Here is a 20,475-nt window from a genome sequence, read left to right on the forward strand (position 1 = left end):
TAGCCCATCCCAAAATGAGGGGTGTCTACTTTGGGATGATCTAAATATCTTGGTGAATATGGGCCCCTTGTTTTTATCACTGACCTTCTTGTAGTACATGTTCAACTGTGGGATCTCTGAGGCAAGGCATACAAGTTATTCATTTTCGTCGAATAATTCCAAAACTGTTTTCCAGAATGGTTGAGCCAATTCACAGGTCCACCAACAATGCATTAATATACCTGTCTTTCTGCAACCCCTCCAACATGGACAATTCCCATCTTTTTCATTTGCTGGGTGTTACTTGGAATTGCTTTGATCTGCATTTCTCTTATCAGTGATTTGGAAGAATGTTTCATATAGTTATTAATAGTTGGCAATTCTCCTTTTGGGAAACTGTTAGTACTTAGCCTGTAGAGAATGGCTCATGGTTTTCTACATTTCTAATAGTTGCCTGTTTATCTTGGATCTAAGACCCCAGGAGATATTTGATTCAGAAATTTTCCCCCAGTCAATTGCTTCTATTCTCATTCCAGTCATGTTAATTTTGTTCTTGTGAAAGCTCTTTAAATTAGTGTAATCAAAGTGCTAGATTTTGTCTTTTGTGGTGACCTCTACCCTGTCCTTAGCTGAGAGTCTCTCCTCTAGCCACAGATGTGAAAGATATCTTCTTTTGTTCCTTTTTAATTACAAAAACACTTTATTTTTGTGGTATGATACACATCCATTGATTGTGTAAGATTTGTTCTACAACTGGATTCTACCAAATTGCCTCCTAGCTTTCCCATGGATTTTTGTCAATTGGAGATTTTTCCTAACCAATCAAGGTTCTCGGCTTTATAAAGCTCTGGGTTATTGACTCTGGATTCTGACTCTTCTTTGTCTAGCCTATTACATAAATCACCTTTCCTAATTTATTTTTAACCAGTACCAAATTATTTTGATGATTACTACTTTATAATATAATTTTAGGTCTAGAAATACTATTCCCCTTTCATTCCTACTTTCAGAAAATATTGTTTCCCTTGAAATTTTATAATTTTTGACTCCTGCAAGTGATTTTTATTTTGTTACTTGTTATTGCTGTACTACTCTGTCATAACAGGTAGTATTGGTGAAGCACTTGACATTTTCGTTCAGTCATTTCAGTCGTGTCCAACTCTCTGTGACCTCATTTAGGACTCTTCTTTGCAAAAATACTGAATGGTTTGCCATTTACTTCTCCAGTTCATTTTATAGATGAAGAAACTGAGGCCAATAGCGTTAAGTGACTTGCCTAGGATTACACAGCTAGGAAGTGTCTGAGGCCACATTTGAACTCATCTTCCTGAAACTAGGCCGGGCACTCTATCCCAGGGGCCACCCAGCTGTTCTGGGATGCGTTATCTAATTTAATCCTCATAACAAAGCTACAAAGTAGGTGCCACTATTATCCTCATTGTATAGAGGAGGAGACAGGCTGAGAAAGGTTAAGGGCCTTGAGCCCAGGGTCCCACAACTAGTAAGTGGATGAGTCAGAATTTGAATTTAGATCTTACTGAGCCAATTGTTAAATTTTCAGGGTGAGAATTTACACCTCGGAAATCCAGGACCTCTACAACATTTTATTTATTAATTTCTTGTTTTATAAATTTATAAATTAATTTATTAATTTATTGTTTTGTTGATTGTCTAGACAGCAGAAAGTGAGGAAGAACATGCCAATCCTGACGATTAAGCTCAGTGTGGAGTAGGCACTCCTCCCTTCCCATTTACTGGCATTTACCAATATACACCTGGCAGGGACTGTGCCCTTATGCCACCCTCCCCCACTTGAACCTAGTACAGTGCTCGGCTCTGTCAATTGTTACCAAGCATTTATTAAGCCCTTAATTGGTGCCAGGAGTTTCATAAATGTTTCTTGATGGAATGGTTGGGTGGAGGGATGGATAGCTGAGTCTGGGGAAAGTGAAAAGGGGATACTTGCTTTGGAAAGGACGGATGGGCGAGGTTGCGAACAAAGATAAGAAGGGAAGCCCTCCCAGAGCTCTGAGTCTGTATGGCATTCAGCAAAGAGAAGGGAAAGGGAGAGGAAACGGTCGCTGGGAGTTCTGCGGCGGCAGCTCGGCTGCTGCAGGATTTGAAGGCTACCCCACCGCCCCCCAAGGCTGATGCTCAGACCCCGAGTAGGGAGCAGTAGACAGTTGAGTCCGCCACAGCGCCGCCATCCGGGCAGATCAAGGAGGGAGGATCCCACGCCCCTGCCCAGGTCCGTGTGCGCCCACCCCTAGGCTCTTCCGCATTTTTCTGCCTGATTATGTCTTGGCTTCTCCTCTCCGCTAAGAGTATGCGAGCAGCCAGGTTCTGCCCTAGTCCTGGGCTTGGGGAAGGGAGCCCTTGGAAAGCAGGGAAATGCAATTTCGGGATTTATTCCAGAAATAAAAGACCTTGAAAAGCCCTGGTAGAGAAGGAGAAAAATAAATCCGTCCAACGGATGGATGTACGCAAAAATTCCTCAGCCTGAGTCCTTCACCTCTGTCATGGATACAGTGTTTCATCATGGATCCTCTGGAAGCCTGGCCGTTCATGGCGTTGATCAGCGTTCTTTCAGCCCACAGGCTAGTTCGCTTTTTAGGATGTTCTCCTGGTTCTGCTCATTTCATTCTTCATCAGTTAAGAAAAGTCCTCAGACCGATTCATTTTCGTGATATTGGCATCATAGTAGAAATTTTTCTCGTGAACCTGCTCCCTCCACAACAGTCCAGAACAAGCGTTTCCAGGTTTTGTTTCCCTCATTTCTTTCAGCACACTGGGTAACATTTGCTAGAAAAATGTGCTTTTTTTCTCCCCCTCCCCCAATGGCGTGATGGGTGGTAAAGTGAGAAAATAGATCTCTGTTCATTTGGGAAAAGAGCTTGACGCGTGTGTGTGTGTGTGTGTGTGTGTGTGTGTGTGTGTGTGTGTATGTGCGCGAGCGCTAGCCCCTGCACACATGCACTACAGCTGTGGGAGGCTGCATGCACTCCAGGGGTCACTGTATTACTGGTTTTACCTGCTTTACTTTGTTACGAAAGACTGGGAGTCATTGGGAAATATTATTGAGTCAAGTCACTAAAAAATTATTAAGCACCTTAGTATATGCCAGGCACTGTGCTAAATGTTTGTAATGTAAAGACAGAATACATCCATGAAACAGACAAGGCCAAAAAACCCGTACACAACATATATTCTGTATACATACGTGTATATGCATGTATACACATACATGCACACACACATAAGCAAAAAGAAAGCAAAGCAAAGCAATGCCTGGTGAAAAGGTGAAGGTGTGTGTGTGTGTATGGTTGCTCACTTGCTCGACACCACATACACACACACACACACACACACACATACACACACACACAGAAATTTTCTCTCTAGCCCTGTGTCCATCATTCACCTTCCTCTCCCTCCCTGGGTTTTAGTTTCTTCTCAGATAAGGGGAAGGGTCCACACGGAACCATCTCCAAGCTCCCCTGCCACTCTGGGGCTCTGATTTTGCAAGCCAGTGATGGAATCCTTATAAAGCTGCCCCCAGCCCCAATATTCTAACTTCCTTATAGGCCTATGGCCCCTACCTAGCCACTCAGCCTTCCCCCCGCCCCCACCTATTCAATATTCTAACTTCTTCAGATGTGCCTCTCTGCTCACTAGAACAACAGGTGGGTCCATGAACTCATATTTCTCACAGAACAACAGGGATGTCCATGTGATGGGATCCCAGACACTGCCTCCAGCCAACCACTGTCCCCAGACCTATTCCCACAGAAATAGGTGTGTCCATGCACTCAACCTCAACCACATCATCCATCTTGACCAGACAAGACCACAATAGCTAGCCAATCAGAAGGCAGCACCACCAGGATGTAGAGCAGGAAGCTTGGCCACCAAATGGTAGAAGGGGCTCACCCTATGATAGCGCCTGTGCAGTAATAGTAAAGAACTGACCTAGAGTGAACTTATAATGTAGAGAGGCTTATTATAATATCATTACTACATATACATACCCCCAAATAAATTTTTCTGTATGCATTATGGGTAACTGCATGCACAGTTCCACTGAGGTTTGGACCCCTCCTCCATTACCCTTAACAAACTCTTGCTGCCTTTTTAATATTAATCATATTCCTATATTCTGTGTAAATTTGTGTAATTAGCATCTTTACCCTATAAAAATCTATCTTGCTTTCTCTGCAGTTGCTGGTTTGTCTTGGAACTTAGCCCACTTCATGAGAGGTGTCAATCTCAATAAATGCCTATACTTGGATTAGAGGTGGTCTGACTGAATTCTTTGAGATGGTTCCACCACAACACATCATGAAACTGCGACAGTTTTTGGTGTCCCTGGGTGGGCAGAGACTTAGCTCCAACACCAGGGCTCAGCATCCCTGTACAGAAGAACTGAGGGGCCAGGAGCCTGGTAGCCTCCTAGTCCACTGGCCAGAGAAGAGAAAAAGAGAGGCAACAATCTCCTTAGCCTACACCACCACCCCCCATGCTGGATAGACTCAATTAGTCTAAAGGACTCCTCCTTTGAAATGCACATGACCCCAACCAGGTGGAATCTGTGGGTCATTCACACCTTAGTGGGAATTGGTCTGAGGGGCCTGGTTTTCTCCTAGCACCTCCATTGGGCCAGCTGCCTCTAGGGCTGAGGCATTTGGCTGGGGGTGGGGCAGCAAGAGGTGGGCCAGCCAGGAGGGTGATCTTTGACTTGTGGGAAGATGTAAACAGTTGTGGTGGGGAGCCCGAAGGTGGGCACATCAGTGGGCCAGAAAATGAGGTTAGGAAGAGTGATGGACCTCACAACAAAATCCCTATACCAGGGCACTTTGGCCCAGGAGTCTGAGGGCAGGTAGGCTGCCCCTGGGACAACCCCCCCACCTGCGTTGGGCCTGGCAGGGCTTTCTAACTCTCAGGAGGGACTTGGGTCTGAGTCTGGTGACAGACTCCCCAGCCTCTGAGGACCTGCCTAACTAGGGGAGAAGGTGAGTGAGTGTTGGGAGGGGCTGTAATCTGTGCTGGCCACTGAGGGTGCAGTCTCGAGGCTATTTGGCTTGCAGAGGTCATCTCTCTGTCTATCCAAGAGGAATTGAAGGCCACTTCTTTTACCTTCTGCTATTTCTCAATTGGACCTTTCACATGTCACGGATGGAAAAGGCCAAAGCTCTTTTTCCTCTCTGCATTCCTGTGTGAGCAGGCCTTCTGGGGCCCAGAGACAGACTTTCTGGTTCACAGTTTAGAGAAGACTGTCTCCAAAGCCATTGAGATTACTCGGGATCCAAACTAACAATAGGAATGAGATCTATCCATCCACCCACCCACCCATCATCCATGCATCCTTCCATCTATCTGTCTGTCTGTCTGTCCGTGCATCCGTCTGTCCGTCCATCCGTCTGTCCATCCATGCATCCATCCATCAATCTGTCCATCTGTCTGTGCATCCATCTGTCCATCTATCTGTCCGTCTATCTGTCCATATATCTATCCATCTATCTGTCTGTCTGTCTCTGTCCATCCATCCATCCGTCCATCCATCTGTCTGTCCGTCCATCCATCCATCCATCTATCTATCTGTCTGTCCATTCATCCGTCCATCTATCCATCATCTGTCTATCTATCCGAATAGTTTTCCTTTTTCTGGGGCCCTCTGTCTGGGCCATCTCATTCAATCTTCTGTCATGTGGGGGGCAGGTAGTTCAAGGGAACAAGTGTGATGGTGACATCTGGGAATGAAGGGGCAGAGATGAAGTGATGGGCTCCTGAAAAGACAAGTATCCATCTTTTACAGTGGAGGAAACTGAGGATTAGATGGTGAAAGTGACTGTGCCTGGGTCCCAGAGCTTGTGTCAGAAGCCAGACTTGAACTCAGGCCTCCTGATTCAAGTCTATGCCCATCCTTTGCCCCAGGTCCTCTGAGCAGAATCATCACAACTACTCACACTTATCCTGTGCTTTGGGAGGGGATGGACAATGAGCAATATTTAAAATGCTCTTTCTGGTGACAAAGCTTAGGGGACATGAATTTTTAGTGTTAGAACAGAAAGGTAACAACTGTGGGGAGAGGGATAGGAATCAGGAAGGCCTGAGTTTGAGCCATCCCCTGTTCCCAGGGGCAGGCACACACTCCCAACCTTCCCCTCCTATCACCCATGACTGGGGCAGTCTAGCTCCATGGGGAGCCTAGCTCCCTCCAGGTGTATCTACTCCTGCCTTGGCAAGGAGGGGAGAGAGAAAGAGAGAGAGAGAGAGAGAGAGAGAGAGAGGCAGAGAGATAGAGAGAGAGAGATGCCCAACAATGTGGCAGGGCAGCTGGTACTGGCCAGAACCAGGGTGAAATCTTCACTGTGAGCCTTTACACATCAGAAATCAGTTAATATCTTTGACCAGGGCTCAATTTGTCATTTTGTGGATTGTCTAGACATAAGAATGTCTCACAGAAAATGTTAATGATGTTGATTCAATTTAAAGGGAGACCATTTTGGAGCTTAGAGCCTCCCCACTCCCCACCTCCCTGCCCTGGGTCTCCTGTACTTAGAACTGCTTAAACTCCAGGATAAAGCCTAACCCAACCCCCACTCCACGATCTTCCCTCTGAGATCACCTTGCCCTGTACAGCTGGTTCTGGGTTGTTTCCCAGTTAGAATGTGAGGCCCTCAAGGACAGGGCAGCCCTTGCTGTTAGCACGTTGCTTGGCACATAATAAATAAGTGCTTAATAAATGCTTGTTGACTAAGTGTCTGACAGATGTGGGAGTCGAAAGAGAGTCTTCTCTGAATAAGAAGGCCTGGATTTGAATCCTGCCTCTTGTGCTTGTGACAGTGAGCACACCCTTCATTCTTGGAGGCTTATATTGGAGGCCCAGACACTCGCTGCCCCATGGTCGGTTGGGCCAATACAACAGTATGCAGACTTGACAGGTCTTGGGAACAGCAAAGAGCCCCAGAAAGGACAGAAGGTCTTTGATCTAGATGTGAAAGGGATCTCAGGTGGGCCCAGAGGAACGGTGACTCTACCAATGTCATAGAGCTAGAGGGGGCAGAATGGGGATTAGAACTCAGCTCCCCTGCCTCCTGGCGGAAGCTGTTACCAAGTATACTTCTGTGGGCTAGCCTGGGAACCTAACTTGTAATAGTGTCTGCAGGAAGATGCATCCTGGATTTGGAAGAAGTGACTTAAAAATGAACTTTTAGAGCACATTCAATTGGGTACAACGTAGGTCCACCTCTGGGAGGACAAGGTTACTTCCTTAAGGGTTTCAAATTGGGGATATTCATCTTGGGCAAAGAGACCCAGCCTGGAGTCAGGGAGACTTGAGTTCAAATCCAGCCTCAAAAACTGAGGCTGTGGGACCCTGGGTAAGTCATTTCACTCTGTCTTGTTTTGTCAATTTTAAAATGGCATAATAATAACACCTACCCCCCAGGGCTGGTGCAAGGGTCAAATGAGACCATATCTGTAAAGTACTTTGCAAACCTTAAAGAGATAGAGAAATGATAACTATTATTATTATTATTATTATTATTATTATTATTATTAGTTATTATCACACAGTCACAAAATTCCTTGCAAAGGTCAGATGGGGTTGGCAGTCCTTTGCAAAGGGACCCTTCCCCTCTCTGCACCCTCCTCTTCCTCCTCTGGTGGCAAAGGAGTGGCTCGGGGCTCTTGAGGGCTCTGCCCACAGGGGGCATAGAAGCTCCAGCAGCTCCTCCCAAGCTGGCAGACGTCAAGGATGAGCTCAGTGTCTTGCAGCTCTGGGGCAGCTTATTGGTGAAGTGGTTAGAACACTGGGCCTGCATTCAGGAAGACCTGAGAATCTAGCAGTATGACCCTGGACAAGTCACCCAACTCTGTCTGCCTCAGCTTCCTCCTCTGTAAAATGGGATAATAATAGCACCTACTTCCTAGGGCTGTTGTGAGGATCAGAGGAGATCATATTTGTGAAGTGCTTAGCACAGTGCTGGCACATAGTAGGTACTATAGGAATGTTAGCTGTAGTTACAACAATTATTATTATTCTTGTCATGGAATCGCCAGCCTCCCCATGAGGGTGACACTAGAGAGGTGGCCCCAGGGTTGGCCTTCCTTCCAGTGTGCAGAGAAAGGCTGTGCATGGTGGGGGAGGAGGGGGCACCCATACTGCCTGAGGAAAGCAGGGATACCGAAGGAAGAAGCGGCTTGGCATGGCCTGTCATCCTAGTCAAAAACCCAGAGTCTCAACGCTCCCCAGGAGATGCCTGCCCACTCCCTTCACTGGCATTCGGCACCAGCTATTCCTGGGGATAAGACAGGGCTTATGGCCACCCTTTCCGAGGAGAATTGGCTCCCACCACCACCATTTCTCAAACAGATAAAAGCGGAAGGAGGCCTGAAGTCGATGGGCACTTGGCTCCCCAGATACACTCTCAGACCCTTTCAGAGGCGGTGAGAGCATCTGCTTGGCTTGGCCTATACTGCGATGGCCTGCCAGACACATTCCTCCCCACCCCTTCGAGACCCACCTTCTCACCTCCCCGCTGCAAACCTGGGAACACAAGCCGCACGTTGTATTAGGGACGTTCCTGGCAGGCCAACAGTGACTGGCTTTTCATAAAAGCCAACTCGTGGTCCTTAGGAATTCCTGGATATGGAACATTTAATGTTATTTCCTCCTCGCAACCAAACCAGCCCTTCATGGGTGAGTTTATGCTAGTTTTCAGGAGAACAGAGCGGTTGGTTGTGTGAAGACATACCCTAAATTCCATCCTCATAAAAACACAAAACGAAACAAAAACGAGGCGAGCCAGAGAGCCTTCGACCAAGGGCAAAGTGAAACCGGGGAACTTTGACAACCCACTGCATTAAAAATGGAATCCACTTTCTGACGGGGAAAAGGGAACCAAGAATGTGGAATGTGGGCTCAGGTCCAGCAGAGCTATGGCAGGGTTCCAGGTCTTACACATGCCTGTAGGACTGTGTGTGTGTCTGTGTGTGTGTGCGCGCGCGCGGGCGCTTGCTTTCTCTCTTGCTCGCTCGCTTGTATATTTAAGGCTCAATTCTAACTAGAGGAAAGATTTCAAAGGAAAGCGCTGCTTCTGAATTTTTAAAAATTGCCTTGTTACGTTTTTATTCTCACCTTCATTTCTGAATATACATAGCCCTTTCTCTACCCAATTAGCCTTTCCTTGTAATAAAGATTTTTTTTTTAAATGTTTCAGGAAAGTTTTTAAAAGTTTCAGGAAAAAAAGCTAATGCATTGATGGTCTCTGAGCACAACACGACGTTCCGAATCCCCAGCCACCAGCATCTCCCAGGAGGGGAGGGATCCGTGCATCCACTCGCCTCTGGGGCGGAGGTGGGGGCGGGTAGGGAGAGAAAGGGAGGAGTGTAGTCAGCATTCCCTAAACTCCTACTATATGGGGTGTGTGTGTGTGTGTGTGTGTGTGTGTGTGTGTGTGTGTGTGTGTGTGTGTAAGTACTGAGAACCCAAAGACAGGCCCTGCCCTCTCCTAATGGGGGAAGCAACGCTCAAAGAGCTATGAACACACCAGAGAGAGAAAGGATAGGGTAATGTGAGTTTGGCACGGAAGGTACTAGCATCATGGGGCTCGAGAGAGGCTGCCCGTAGAAGGAGGGGTTCTAGCCGGGACTTGAAGGAAGCTAGGAGGCAGAGAGGAGGGGGAAGAGCGTCCCGGGGGACCAGTGAAAACATCCAGTCTAGGGATGGAGCATCACGGGTGACAAGACCAGTGTGGCTGGCTCTCAGGGTGGGCATGGAAAAGATGTAAGAAGGCGGAAATGTAGGAAAGGAAAGGAAATGTAGGAAAGGCCTTTCAAAGCCACAGGATTTCCAACTTGTCCTATTGGGAAAAGGCTTAGACTCTTGGACTTAATTGTAAGGGGTGAGTGTGGGAAGCAGGATCGGACCTGAGCTGAAGGCGGATTCATTTGACAGATGAATGGAGGAAGGACTGGAGCCTGGAGAGGCTGGAAGCAGGCTGACCCCGCAGCGGCTTGGAGGTGATGAGGGCCTGGACTGGAGTGGGGGCAGGGGCAGACAGGAGGGGGCAGAGACGGGGAAGGGAGGGATGACAGGGCTCCATGACTGAGTCGGGGAGGACAGAGGATAAAGCCTTGAGGATGACTCCCAGGTCATGAGCCTGGGCCACCGGAGGAGTGATGGTGCCCTGGACAATAACTGGAAAGTTAGGAAGAGGAGAGGCTTAGGAGGAAAGGTGTTGAGCTCAACATATCTATGACATATCTACTTAAAGGGAGGTTAAGGCTGACACATATATCTGAGAATTATCTGTGGGGAACACTATAAGAAATGATGAGGGAGGTGGTTTCAGAAAAACCTGAGAAGACCCATATGAACTGATGCAAAGTGGAGGGAGCAGAACCAGATCATTGTACACAGAGAAAGCAATGTTGTCATGATGATCAACTATGAAAGACATGGCTTCTCTGAGCAATACAATGATCCAAGACAATTTCAAAGGACTCAGCATGAGAAAATACTATCCACCTCCAGAGAGTGGAACTGATCAACCTTTGAGTGCCAAGTGAAGGATATTTTTTTTTTTACTTTTTAGTGGTATGCCCAATATGGAAATATGCTTTGCATGATTTCACGTGTATAATTAATATATTGCTTGCCTTCTCAGTGAGTGAGGAAAGGATGAGAGGGAGGCAGAAATTTTGGAACTCAGTTTAAAAAGAATGCTAAAAATAAATAGCTAATACATTTTAAAAATGCTTATTGACTGACTGACTGGAGTCTTGTTCTATTCAGGACTTGCCTCAAGCAAGGTTTGTAAATAAATCCTTTCCTGTTCCCCCTGGTGTATAGTGCCCTGCCTCCAGACTGCCTTTTATTGATTTTGAGCAGATTTTTTTTTCCTGTCCTTTTCATTGGAGGACATGTACTCGTATGTTCTCCCAAAGTCCATCTTGGAGAAAATTCCACACATTCTCCTTGTCTAGAACCACAGAACCTTAGAGGTGAATGGGCCTTGATGGGGTCTTCATCCAATCTAAAATTAAGCAGGAATCTCCACTAAGGCATCCTTGAAAAACAGAGTCCAGAAGAACCACAAGGAAAGAGAGCCCCTCCCCACTCCTCCCAGAAAGCCTGACTCATTTGTGTATTGCTTTCTGCAGCCTCCTCCCATTGCTTATCTTCAGAGGCAAGCAGAAGGCAGATCTCTTCTCCGAAAGACATTTGTCCATACACATGAAGATGGCCTTCACCATTGTCTCCTCTCCTCTTTGTTCCTTTGCTAAGCATTCTCATTTCCTCCACCTTTCAATCCAGATACAGCATGGCTGAGGGTCTTCCCTTTTGTGGCTGCCCTCCGGTGGATTGGTGGATTCTCACCAGTTTGTCCATGTCCTTCCTGTCATGTCCCCAGCTCACTACTCTCGGAGTGGTTTGAATAGGGCACAAGGCAGAGGATCGTCACTGGGCACTGTGCATCTCAATACACTCCAAGAACATTTTTTTTTTCAAAGTTGTGGTGTCTCAAATGGAACTTTCAGTCTAACAAAATCCCCCCACCCCCCCCCAATGTTTTTTTTTCCCCACATCATTCATTCATCATGGAACCAGCTCTTCCCAATCCCAAAGTAATAAAAATAACAATGGCTGATGTTTGCATCACACCTTGAGGCTCATGCAGCTCTTTAAATTGGTTATATTGGGTGACCCCACTTCAACCCTGCAAGGGCGGAGCTTAGTGCACAATGCACTGCTAGAAGGATGAGAATTTCAGAATACCTTTACCAGTTAAGCTGTGCCAAATTGACTCTGATATATGCTTCTATCTATCTATCTATCCATCCATATATCTATCTAATCCTGGGGCAAATAAAATATAGGTAAGGCGAAATTTTTATTTCAAAGTAAAATTTTGATGTTTGCATCGATTGCAAACCAGAAATGTCAGCCTGGTTCTTCTACTGTTACAAATCCATAAATAAGTCTTTATTATTTATATAAGGAAAGCAACTTTAAGGTCTTACTTTAATTAAACATACATACATCATTCACTTAATTCAGGGGGGAAAGCCAGCACCCCGAACTTCAGAGCAAATATAAAAAGAAATTACAAACAGAGACAATATACACAGATCAATATTTCTGTTTAACGAAATCACAATACAGTCACTAGAGAAGCACCAACATCTAGGTTTTCAAAGAGTGGGGGGCACTCCTTAACAGCAGCTACTCCGAGTCTCCACACCAACACCCTTCCAGTGAGTGAACCCCTCAAAGGCAAAAATGCAAACCTCTGAGTTTATATATACTTCTTCAGGGTCAAGGGCAGCACAACCATGCAACTCAAAATCATCTGAACTAGGCTTTCTTGTTTCTTAAGCAGGTCAAAGACTCTTGATTCAATCAAAGAAACAAAAGAAAATAAAAAGGTCCACTTTGCTTGCCATTATATTTGAAAGGCCCTAGCATTCTAAAACAGAAAACAAAAAAGTCCTGTCCTGGTTACCACTATACCTTTTTCTTTGTTGTCCAGAATGGTCAGCTCAGTTCGCAACTCCACAAACAATGCATTAGTGTCCTAATTTTCCCAAATCCCCTCCAGCATTTATCATTTTTCTCTTCTGTCATATTGGCCAATCTGATAGGTGTGAGGTAGTACCTTAGAGTTGTTTTCATTTGTGTTTCTCTAAGCAACAATGATTTAGAGCATTTTATCGTATGACTATAGATAGCTTTGATTTCTTCACCCAAAAACTGCCTGTTCATATCCTCTGACAATTTATTAGTTAGAGAATGACTTGAGGTCTTATAATTTTGACACCCTTCTCTATATATTTGTTTACTCACTATTTGTAATGGTTCATTTTATAACAAGCATGTCACCCCTCCCCATTAAAAGGAAAATGGCTTTTGCTCTGAACCAATGGTCCTTATAACCATAATTAGACACAGCAATCTACCCCTCTTGGGGCTTGGAGGAAAGGGTGCCCAAGCTGGGTGATGCTGCTGGCTCTGCATGCTCTTTCCCTGGACTTAGGCTCTCAGACAACTGGCCTTCCTCCTACTCTGATGACTGGCTCAGAGCTCAGATCCAATCATTTCCATGTCACCCATGAGCCATATGTTTCTAGATGTATACATTTAGACACTCCTCCTGCCCCTTGCATACACAATAATCTTACTCATGGGCACATAATATTACATTGGCAGGTCTGTCTTTTCCTAAGGTTATCTTGATGAGCTGAACCACTACAGTCAATAGATCAAAATAGAAACTTCCAGATAATTTTTAGCACCACTGATGTCACTCTCTGTTCTTGTTAAAAGGGACTGTGGTGGTTGGGACAAGTAGCAACAGCCGTGTTTCTTCTCAGAGCCTGGATCAAAGGGATGTGTCTCCCTTGGCTAAAGTGCAGCTGCTTGGGAAGGGAGAAGAAGGAGCTTGGGCTGTCTGTCCAACCCAACCAGGGCTAGGAAGCAATATCTATGGGCTAAGCACTAACTAGGTGATGGGGACCAAAAGCAGTTCCTGCCCTGGGGAGCTTCTGTTCCACTGACTTGTTCCCTGTCCCACAGGCCTTTCTAAAGTGAGATTCTTACTATGTAAATTTAACAAGGCCTTAAAGTGGCTGAGTAGGTGGAGTTCTGGCATTGGGAATCAGGTGGGACTTGACTCAACCTCGCCTTAGACAGTTGCTAGCCATGTGATCCTGGGAGGGTCAGCTCATCTCGGTGCCTTACTTTCCTCTCCTGTAAAATGAGGGAGTAGGATGCAATGGCCCCAAGCTCAGTTGATGATTCTGGGAAAGCTAGGGTGGGGGGTAGTGGTGTCAAGGTCTCTGGAGCAAGGGCCACGCCAGTTCTTGGTCTGCTTTATAGTGACTCCCTATAGTAACTATGGGGAACATTCAGCTTCCCACCTCCCCAAGAAAGTTCTCTGGAAGAAGATATTCTTTCCTCCATCCCAAAGACAGCTGAGGCTCTTGGTGTCCCCTTAGATGAATCTGAAACCTTCAGTTTGACCTTGCCTTCGAATCACTCCAGACAGGGGCACAACTCTCCCAGCACCCCCCCCCCCCCCCCCCCCCCCCCCGTAGCTGAAGTCATGTCCTACAGTGGCCTGGAGCAGATCACAAAGAAGGAGGGAGCCATGACCCCAGGATGCAAGCTTGGGCTGCCTCCATCTTGAGGTCATGTGGACTTCTGCAAGGTTAAGAGCTTCACACCGGCATCTGTGCTTCTCTGTTCTCTCCTTCAAAGACTTAAGGAAGCAGCAGGTGCTGGCCCAGCAGCAGCCACCCTGATTAGCAATGCAGTTGTGGTGTGTGGTCATCAATAGGGAATGCCAGTGTCTAGAAACTGTGCAATCATCAAACTACAGAGTCAGGAGGGGCCAAGGAGAGCAACCAACTCAACCCTTATCTGAAGCACAAATCTCGGCTATGAGATCCCTAACAACCACCATGTGCTCTTCTCGTGAAGACCATTAATGACAGGGACTTGCCACCTTAAGAAGCAGCTGATTACATGATGGTACAACTTGGATGTGAAAAAGTTTGCAGCTCACCCCTCTGCTCTTGGTTCTATTCTCTGAGGTCCATTTGAAGCCCTGAAGACAGCTCTCCTCTTGTCGCCATTACACTTAACACCCAGTTCCTTCAAATGATTCCTATGAGGCATAGTCTCAAAACTTCTCACCTTTTTGCTCATCCTAGGGACCTCATTCTTTTTCCATATGGCTCCCAGAGATCACCCCAGCAGGCACTCTAGATGTGACCTGACCCCAGCAGATGCTCTAGATATGACCCGACCAATTCAGAGGGTGATGGCATGGTGCCCACCTCACTGGCTCTGAACACTCTGCTTGCCTTAGCTGCACAGTTTAAAATTTGTGAGAGCTTCTTGGACTGCCACAGAAAAAGTTCATACTATCACTCATAGCAATCACCAATTTCCAAAGACAATGAACAAATTGTTCCACAGAGAATTTTCAACTTCCAAAAAAAAATACTTTGCATTGCTCTAAGTACACAAGCCGATCATGCCTGCCTACACATCAGCAGAGTATTCAGAGATTCTTCCATATTCATTCACCTTCACAGCAAAACAGAATTAAAAGAAAAGACATTAAATTCCATTTGACCTGAACTCAGGTAGATTTGAAAATGTTAGACATCTCCTAGAATGTCCCCACTTAAGGCAGGAAGATCAGTTATGGTAGAGAGATAAACAGCCACCAAGTAGTTACTTACCAGCTTTCCTCTTCTCCAAAGTACTGGGCATGTCCTGAAAGACAACAATTAAAATCACATTACTGGGAAGGAAGAAGAAAGCATATATGTCAAGATTATCAGTACAGTAACATCCGGGGGATACCACCTTTGGCTGTCCATCACAATCAAGTAAGAGTCACAAGAGCAATTCCTATTTCTAGAGCCTGGTAAGGTTTGCCAACCCTTTTCCTCAGGATCACTAGGTACTACAGGTGGGCCACACATTCCAGTGATATTCCCATTTTCCAGGTGAGAAAGGTTATTAAGATATTATTAACATTATAATTTCCTGAACCCTCAATCCCACAGCCCATTCCCAAGGAATCCTGGGTTCTTACTCCCCTTATGCTTAGCCTTCCCAGCCTGAGAAGACTCTGCCTCCTGTTCCCTAATTTTTTTTCCCTGGGAAGTCCTGTTCCCATTGGCTTCTGGCTTCCTTGAGAGTTGCTTGCTGCTATCACCCATGCAACTGTTCCCCTCCTCTCCATCCAGCCCTGTTTCTTGGATGCTCACCACCTCCTGGAATGCTATTTTACCTTATGCCAGTTTTTCACAGGACTGGTTAACAAAAGGAGGAGTGTTATGCTGGTACCCATCCGCCTCATGAACTACAAGTAAGTAGGATTTCCTGAGTATGTAGGCAAGAAGGACATTCAGTATTCATTATTCAGCCAATTTTACAAACCTGTTGTTCAGGCCCCATGTTAGGTCCTGGGGATACTGATGCACAGATGGAGTGGTCCCTACCCTCATTCTTCTAGAGAAATAACAGGCATTTAGAAAATAGAAGATATGGAAAGGCAATGAGATAATTCCTAGTAGAAGAGACAGAGACACACAGAGAGACAGAGACAGACACAGACTCAGTATTTCAACAATCCGGCTAGCAGCTTCTGTAGGGGTGTAAGATCCACCTACAACCAGCACCCAGAAAGCTGCCAACACACTGCAAAAGCACAGGTTCTTTTGATCTTCTTAACTAAGGAAAGCAAGGTTAAGGGGTTGGCAAGCTTACTTTAATTCAGCATACAAATATCATTCACTTAGTTCAGGGGGAAAAATCCAGCACCCTGAACTTCAGAACAAAATACAAACAAAGTACAAAACATTAACAGACAGACCTTGTCTGATTCAAATCCCAATACATAGTTACCAGAGTTTAACCAAGTCTCAGCATCCAGGTTACAAGCTGGAGAGTCCTTAGCTACAGCTGCCTGGAGGCTCTGCATCAACACCATCTCGAGTGAGAGCCCCAAACAAATTACAAACACACAGACTCAATACAATTCATAGTTACCAACATCTAGGTTCAGCCCGGGAGCTCAGAACAAGGGCTGGCCCAGAGTCACTTGTGCCACCACTGCTGTGGGAAAGAGCTCCAAAGAAGAGAAGGCCAACCCCTGGTTTTATATCTTTTTCAGGGTCAGGGGTGAGTCACACATGCGACTCACCCACGTGACCTAAAATGGTCACAAAGAGGCAACTTAAACCCATGTGGTCTAAGAGCCTCTGATGTCCCAAACCTATCACTCAAACTCATTTGTAAACTAGGCCCTCCCCTGAGTTAGCCTCACCTTGGGCCCCACCTTAGTTACCAATCCACACCCACATAGGTTTTACACCTAATAGGGGTTTGGGCCTGGGGCTTAGCACCCCTTAGTAAGGCTCAATGAAATACACTGAATTACTCGAAGGAAACAAACCAAACTTTTCAAGGGCACTTGTTGAACTAAGTGCTAAGAGCCCATTGTGCTTACCAACACACTCAGAGACAGTCACAGACAGAGACAAAGGGAGACATCGGGAAAGAATCAGGGGATCCTTAGAGGAGAAGGTAAGGAGAGAAGACAGAGCAGATACAGATGTAGAGAAAGGCACAGAGGGAGGGGATGGGAAGAAAGAGCCAGTTCCAGCTAGTATGCTGTTGGAGGCTAATAGCCTTCTCTGCTCCTTAGGCAGAATTCTTTCCCCTTCTCTGTTCCTCTCAGGGAACAATCTAATTTTTCCCTCTGACCATTTTGTCCTTCCATCATATTGCCAATGAATGAGATAAACAATGTGTTTGGAAAGAGGCCACTTCAACCAATCAAGCCATGGAAAGAGAGCTGGCCAAGGAGTCAGTAGACTGGGGTTCAAGGCCTGCAACTAAGTGGCCTTGCTTATGTCCTGCTTCCCTGAGGTCTCTTCCAAGTCTGAGATTTTGAGGTTCTCAGTTGCTTCTGTGGCTGGGAAGGTGCCCTCAGTGGCATGTCACAAAAAGAGGTGACAAATTACACCAGGTTTACACAAAATGATGAATAGAACTTTCTCAGAGAGTCACGTTGAATCATTTTGGGGAAACGGGGACTTGGAATCTAAGCCCAGGAGATTTCTCAGACTCCATGGGATCACAGGGTCATAGATTTTGAGCTAAAAAGGAATGGAGAAGCCATTGAATCCTATTCCCTTCCAGAGAGGTGAAGTTACTTGCCCAGCATCATCCAACTAGTATCTAAAGCAGGACCAGATCTTAGGTCTTCCTCATGTCATATCTGGGGCCCTCTCTACCGGACCACCCAACCATCAACTAAAGCATGGAGTCTTACATTTTTATTACTTTTACCAGAGGATCCAGAGAAAGGAAGAGACTGGTCCAAGGAAACAGAGGCAGCCAGTGACAGATCCTGGATCATCACACAAGGCCTCTGTCTCCCATTCCCAGCCCACCACTGCCTCTCACTGTCCATTTCAAACAGCGTTTCCATCCAGCTCATTTGCCCGCGTCATTGCTCCCATCTCAAGAGTTTTGAATCCATCAGTGTCCCTGGCTAATGGTTTCCATATGCTTTAGTTGAACTGTGTCTCCAGGAAGTGAGTCAACATTTTTGGCAATGAAGCAATTAATGGGATTTTCCTACTGGCCACATGGGTCTGCCCTAACTTCACTAGGACTCTTCCCTCTTCAAGATGGAACAAAGGAACTCCCACTAATAACTTCCAAATGACAGAATCACAAATGTAAGAAAAAAAAAACAAACACAAACACTGAAGGTCTTCTGCAGTTCTACACTCTTCACTCTTGGGCTCAGAACCTAGGAAAGCCAGCTCACCAGCTTTGTCTACACCTCCTCAATGCCACCACTCTGCAGAGAAAGTGGTGGGTGAGTCACCAGCACCAACCACCCCCTTCAAAATGAGAGGGATGAATCTACCTAACAGGCCACAAACAGCATCTACAGGAATTTATCTATAAGATAGCCTTTGCAGAAAGAAAGACAGACTTACATAACCAGGAAGGTATTAAGTAATTACAGACAGGCCATGACAATATAATAAAAGTGACTATATTATGATACTTATCGAGTGTCATACCAACCAAACTACTAAGGGATTACTTTGCAAAACTAGAGTAAATAACAGTAAAAAACAGTATGTCTTGAGGAAGAAGAGGTTAACAATTTCAGGGGGGGAACATTGAAAAAATTGGGAAGGGGCTTGAGTAGTACTAGATCCCAAACTATAGTATTAAACTATTTGGTGCTCTCTCTCTGTCTCTCTCTGTCTCTCTCTGTCTCTCTCTCTCTCTCTGTCTCTCTCTGTCTCTGTCTCTATCTCACTCTCTGTCTCTCTCTGCCTCTCTCTCTGTCTCTGTCTCTCTCTGTCTCTGTCTCTGTCTTTCTCTCTCTATATATATATCAACATCTATATCTATATGTACCTATATCTACATCTGTAACTGTATCTAGTACAAGCATCTATTTCTTGATAATGTCCACCTGCCATCTATTTATCATCTATTTACTTATTAGTGGAGCAGATTTTGTACATAAGACCCAAGAACAATAGAACATAGCTTTCCTAGTCTTTAATTAGTTCAAGAAAACCAAATAGTAGGGAAAAGATCAATATACAACAAAAAATTTTGGAAAAACTAAAAAAGCAATATGGCAAAATTAGGTTTATACTATGATCTCATACCATGCACCATAATGAGCACCACATGGATACGTGCCCTAAATATAAAATTCTTCTAAAATATTTTACAGATAATGTAAAAAAACCATTTCCAGATCTATCTATCTATCACCTATCTATCTAAAACAGTCCATGTGGGGGCCATTCCCACAGTAAAGATAATAGAAGGAAAGGCAAATGTGCCAATACTCCTTCAGATTGGTGTCCAAAACCACATCATGGCAGAAGTAACTTGAGGAAGCTGTTGAAGACTTGTGGGAAGGGTTTGGAAGATTACATTAGCATCTAGCTGGTTAGATAGATAGATAGAAAACCTGAATTCCATGTTATCTAAGGAAAGGCAACCAACATGGAAGATGTACAACACATCCTAGAAAACAAAAGAGTATGACAAACTCAAGATTCCATGCAGAGAAAGTCAAAGATTATGGCAGTGCAAGAAGTCAATGTCACGTAAGGAATATAACTTTTAAAAGTCAGCATCAATTAAAACCTTTAGTATATAGGCTTATGAAACAAAGGTTCCAGAGATAAGAGAGAATCAATGGAAAAGAGAGATATGGAAAATTCCTGGCCATCTCTATGGCTGCTGGCAAGCCATGGGAACAAAAGCCCAAGATGGTTTCAACACATTTTTCTCCATTTATAGAATGAATGACCCAACGGATACACTAAGTGTGTGTGTGTGTCTGTGTGTGTGTGTGTGTCTGTGTGTGTGTGTGTGTGTGTGTGTGACTGATTGCTAGCTTCTCTGCAAAACTGAAAAGTGGATGGAACAGACAAGACCTATACTTTTTGGCATGAGTGTGGAAAGGGTTCTGTGAATGACTAGCCAAGAACTGAACCAGCTTCCTCTTTGACACAAGCCAGAGGCTTGCTACTTTTCTTTACACAAAGTGACATTTGTGTGCCACTTAAGAGAAGGCATAGTTTCATTCTTTTTACCTGTATTCTCAGTGTCTACACAGTGCTTGTCACATACTAGGAACTTGATAAACATCATCTGATTCATCTGCTGCCAAAAGAGAAAAACACTATTGACCCTTCTGAATAAAGGCCAATTACATCTTTGTGTGTGTTTTACAAAACATCGACTGCTTGTATTAGTAGCAAAAAAAATCTATAAACTCTTACAAGAACTTGATATATTGACTGAAGATTAAAAAGTGTTGGCCAAAAAGACACTCCATGCCTGGATTTAGCATTTCCTTTCACACGGATCTGACTAGAATCATGGCTCTTCTAGATATGCTCCCCCCCCCCCCC

At 45.1% G+C, this 20,475-nt stretch overlaps 1 protein-coding gene across 1 annotated transcript in view; it reads right to left on the bottom strand.

Annotated features, from left to right (window-relative positions):
* DLC1 (DLC1 Rho GTPase activating protein) overlaps window positions 1-20,475 on the bottom strand; it is a 208,300-nt gene that overhangs the window by 120,195 nt on the left and 67,630 nt on the right. The window contains exon 4 of the mRNA XM_036764164.1: window positions 15,235-15,268. Within this exon, the coding sequence (XP_036620059.1) occupies window positions 15,235-15,268 (34 nt within the window). The remainder of the gene's footprint in view (window positions 1-15,234; window positions 15,269-20,475) is intronic.

The sequence above is a fragment of the Trichosurus vulpecula genome, chromosome 6, assembly GCF_011100635.1.
Source record: "Trichosurus vulpecula isolate mTriVul1 chromosome 6, mTriVul1.pri, whole genome shotgun sequence".
In the NCBI taxonomy this organism is placed as follows: domain Eukaryota; kingdom Metazoa; phylum Chordata; class Mammalia; order Diprotodontia; family Phalangeridae; genus Trichosurus; species Trichosurus vulpecula.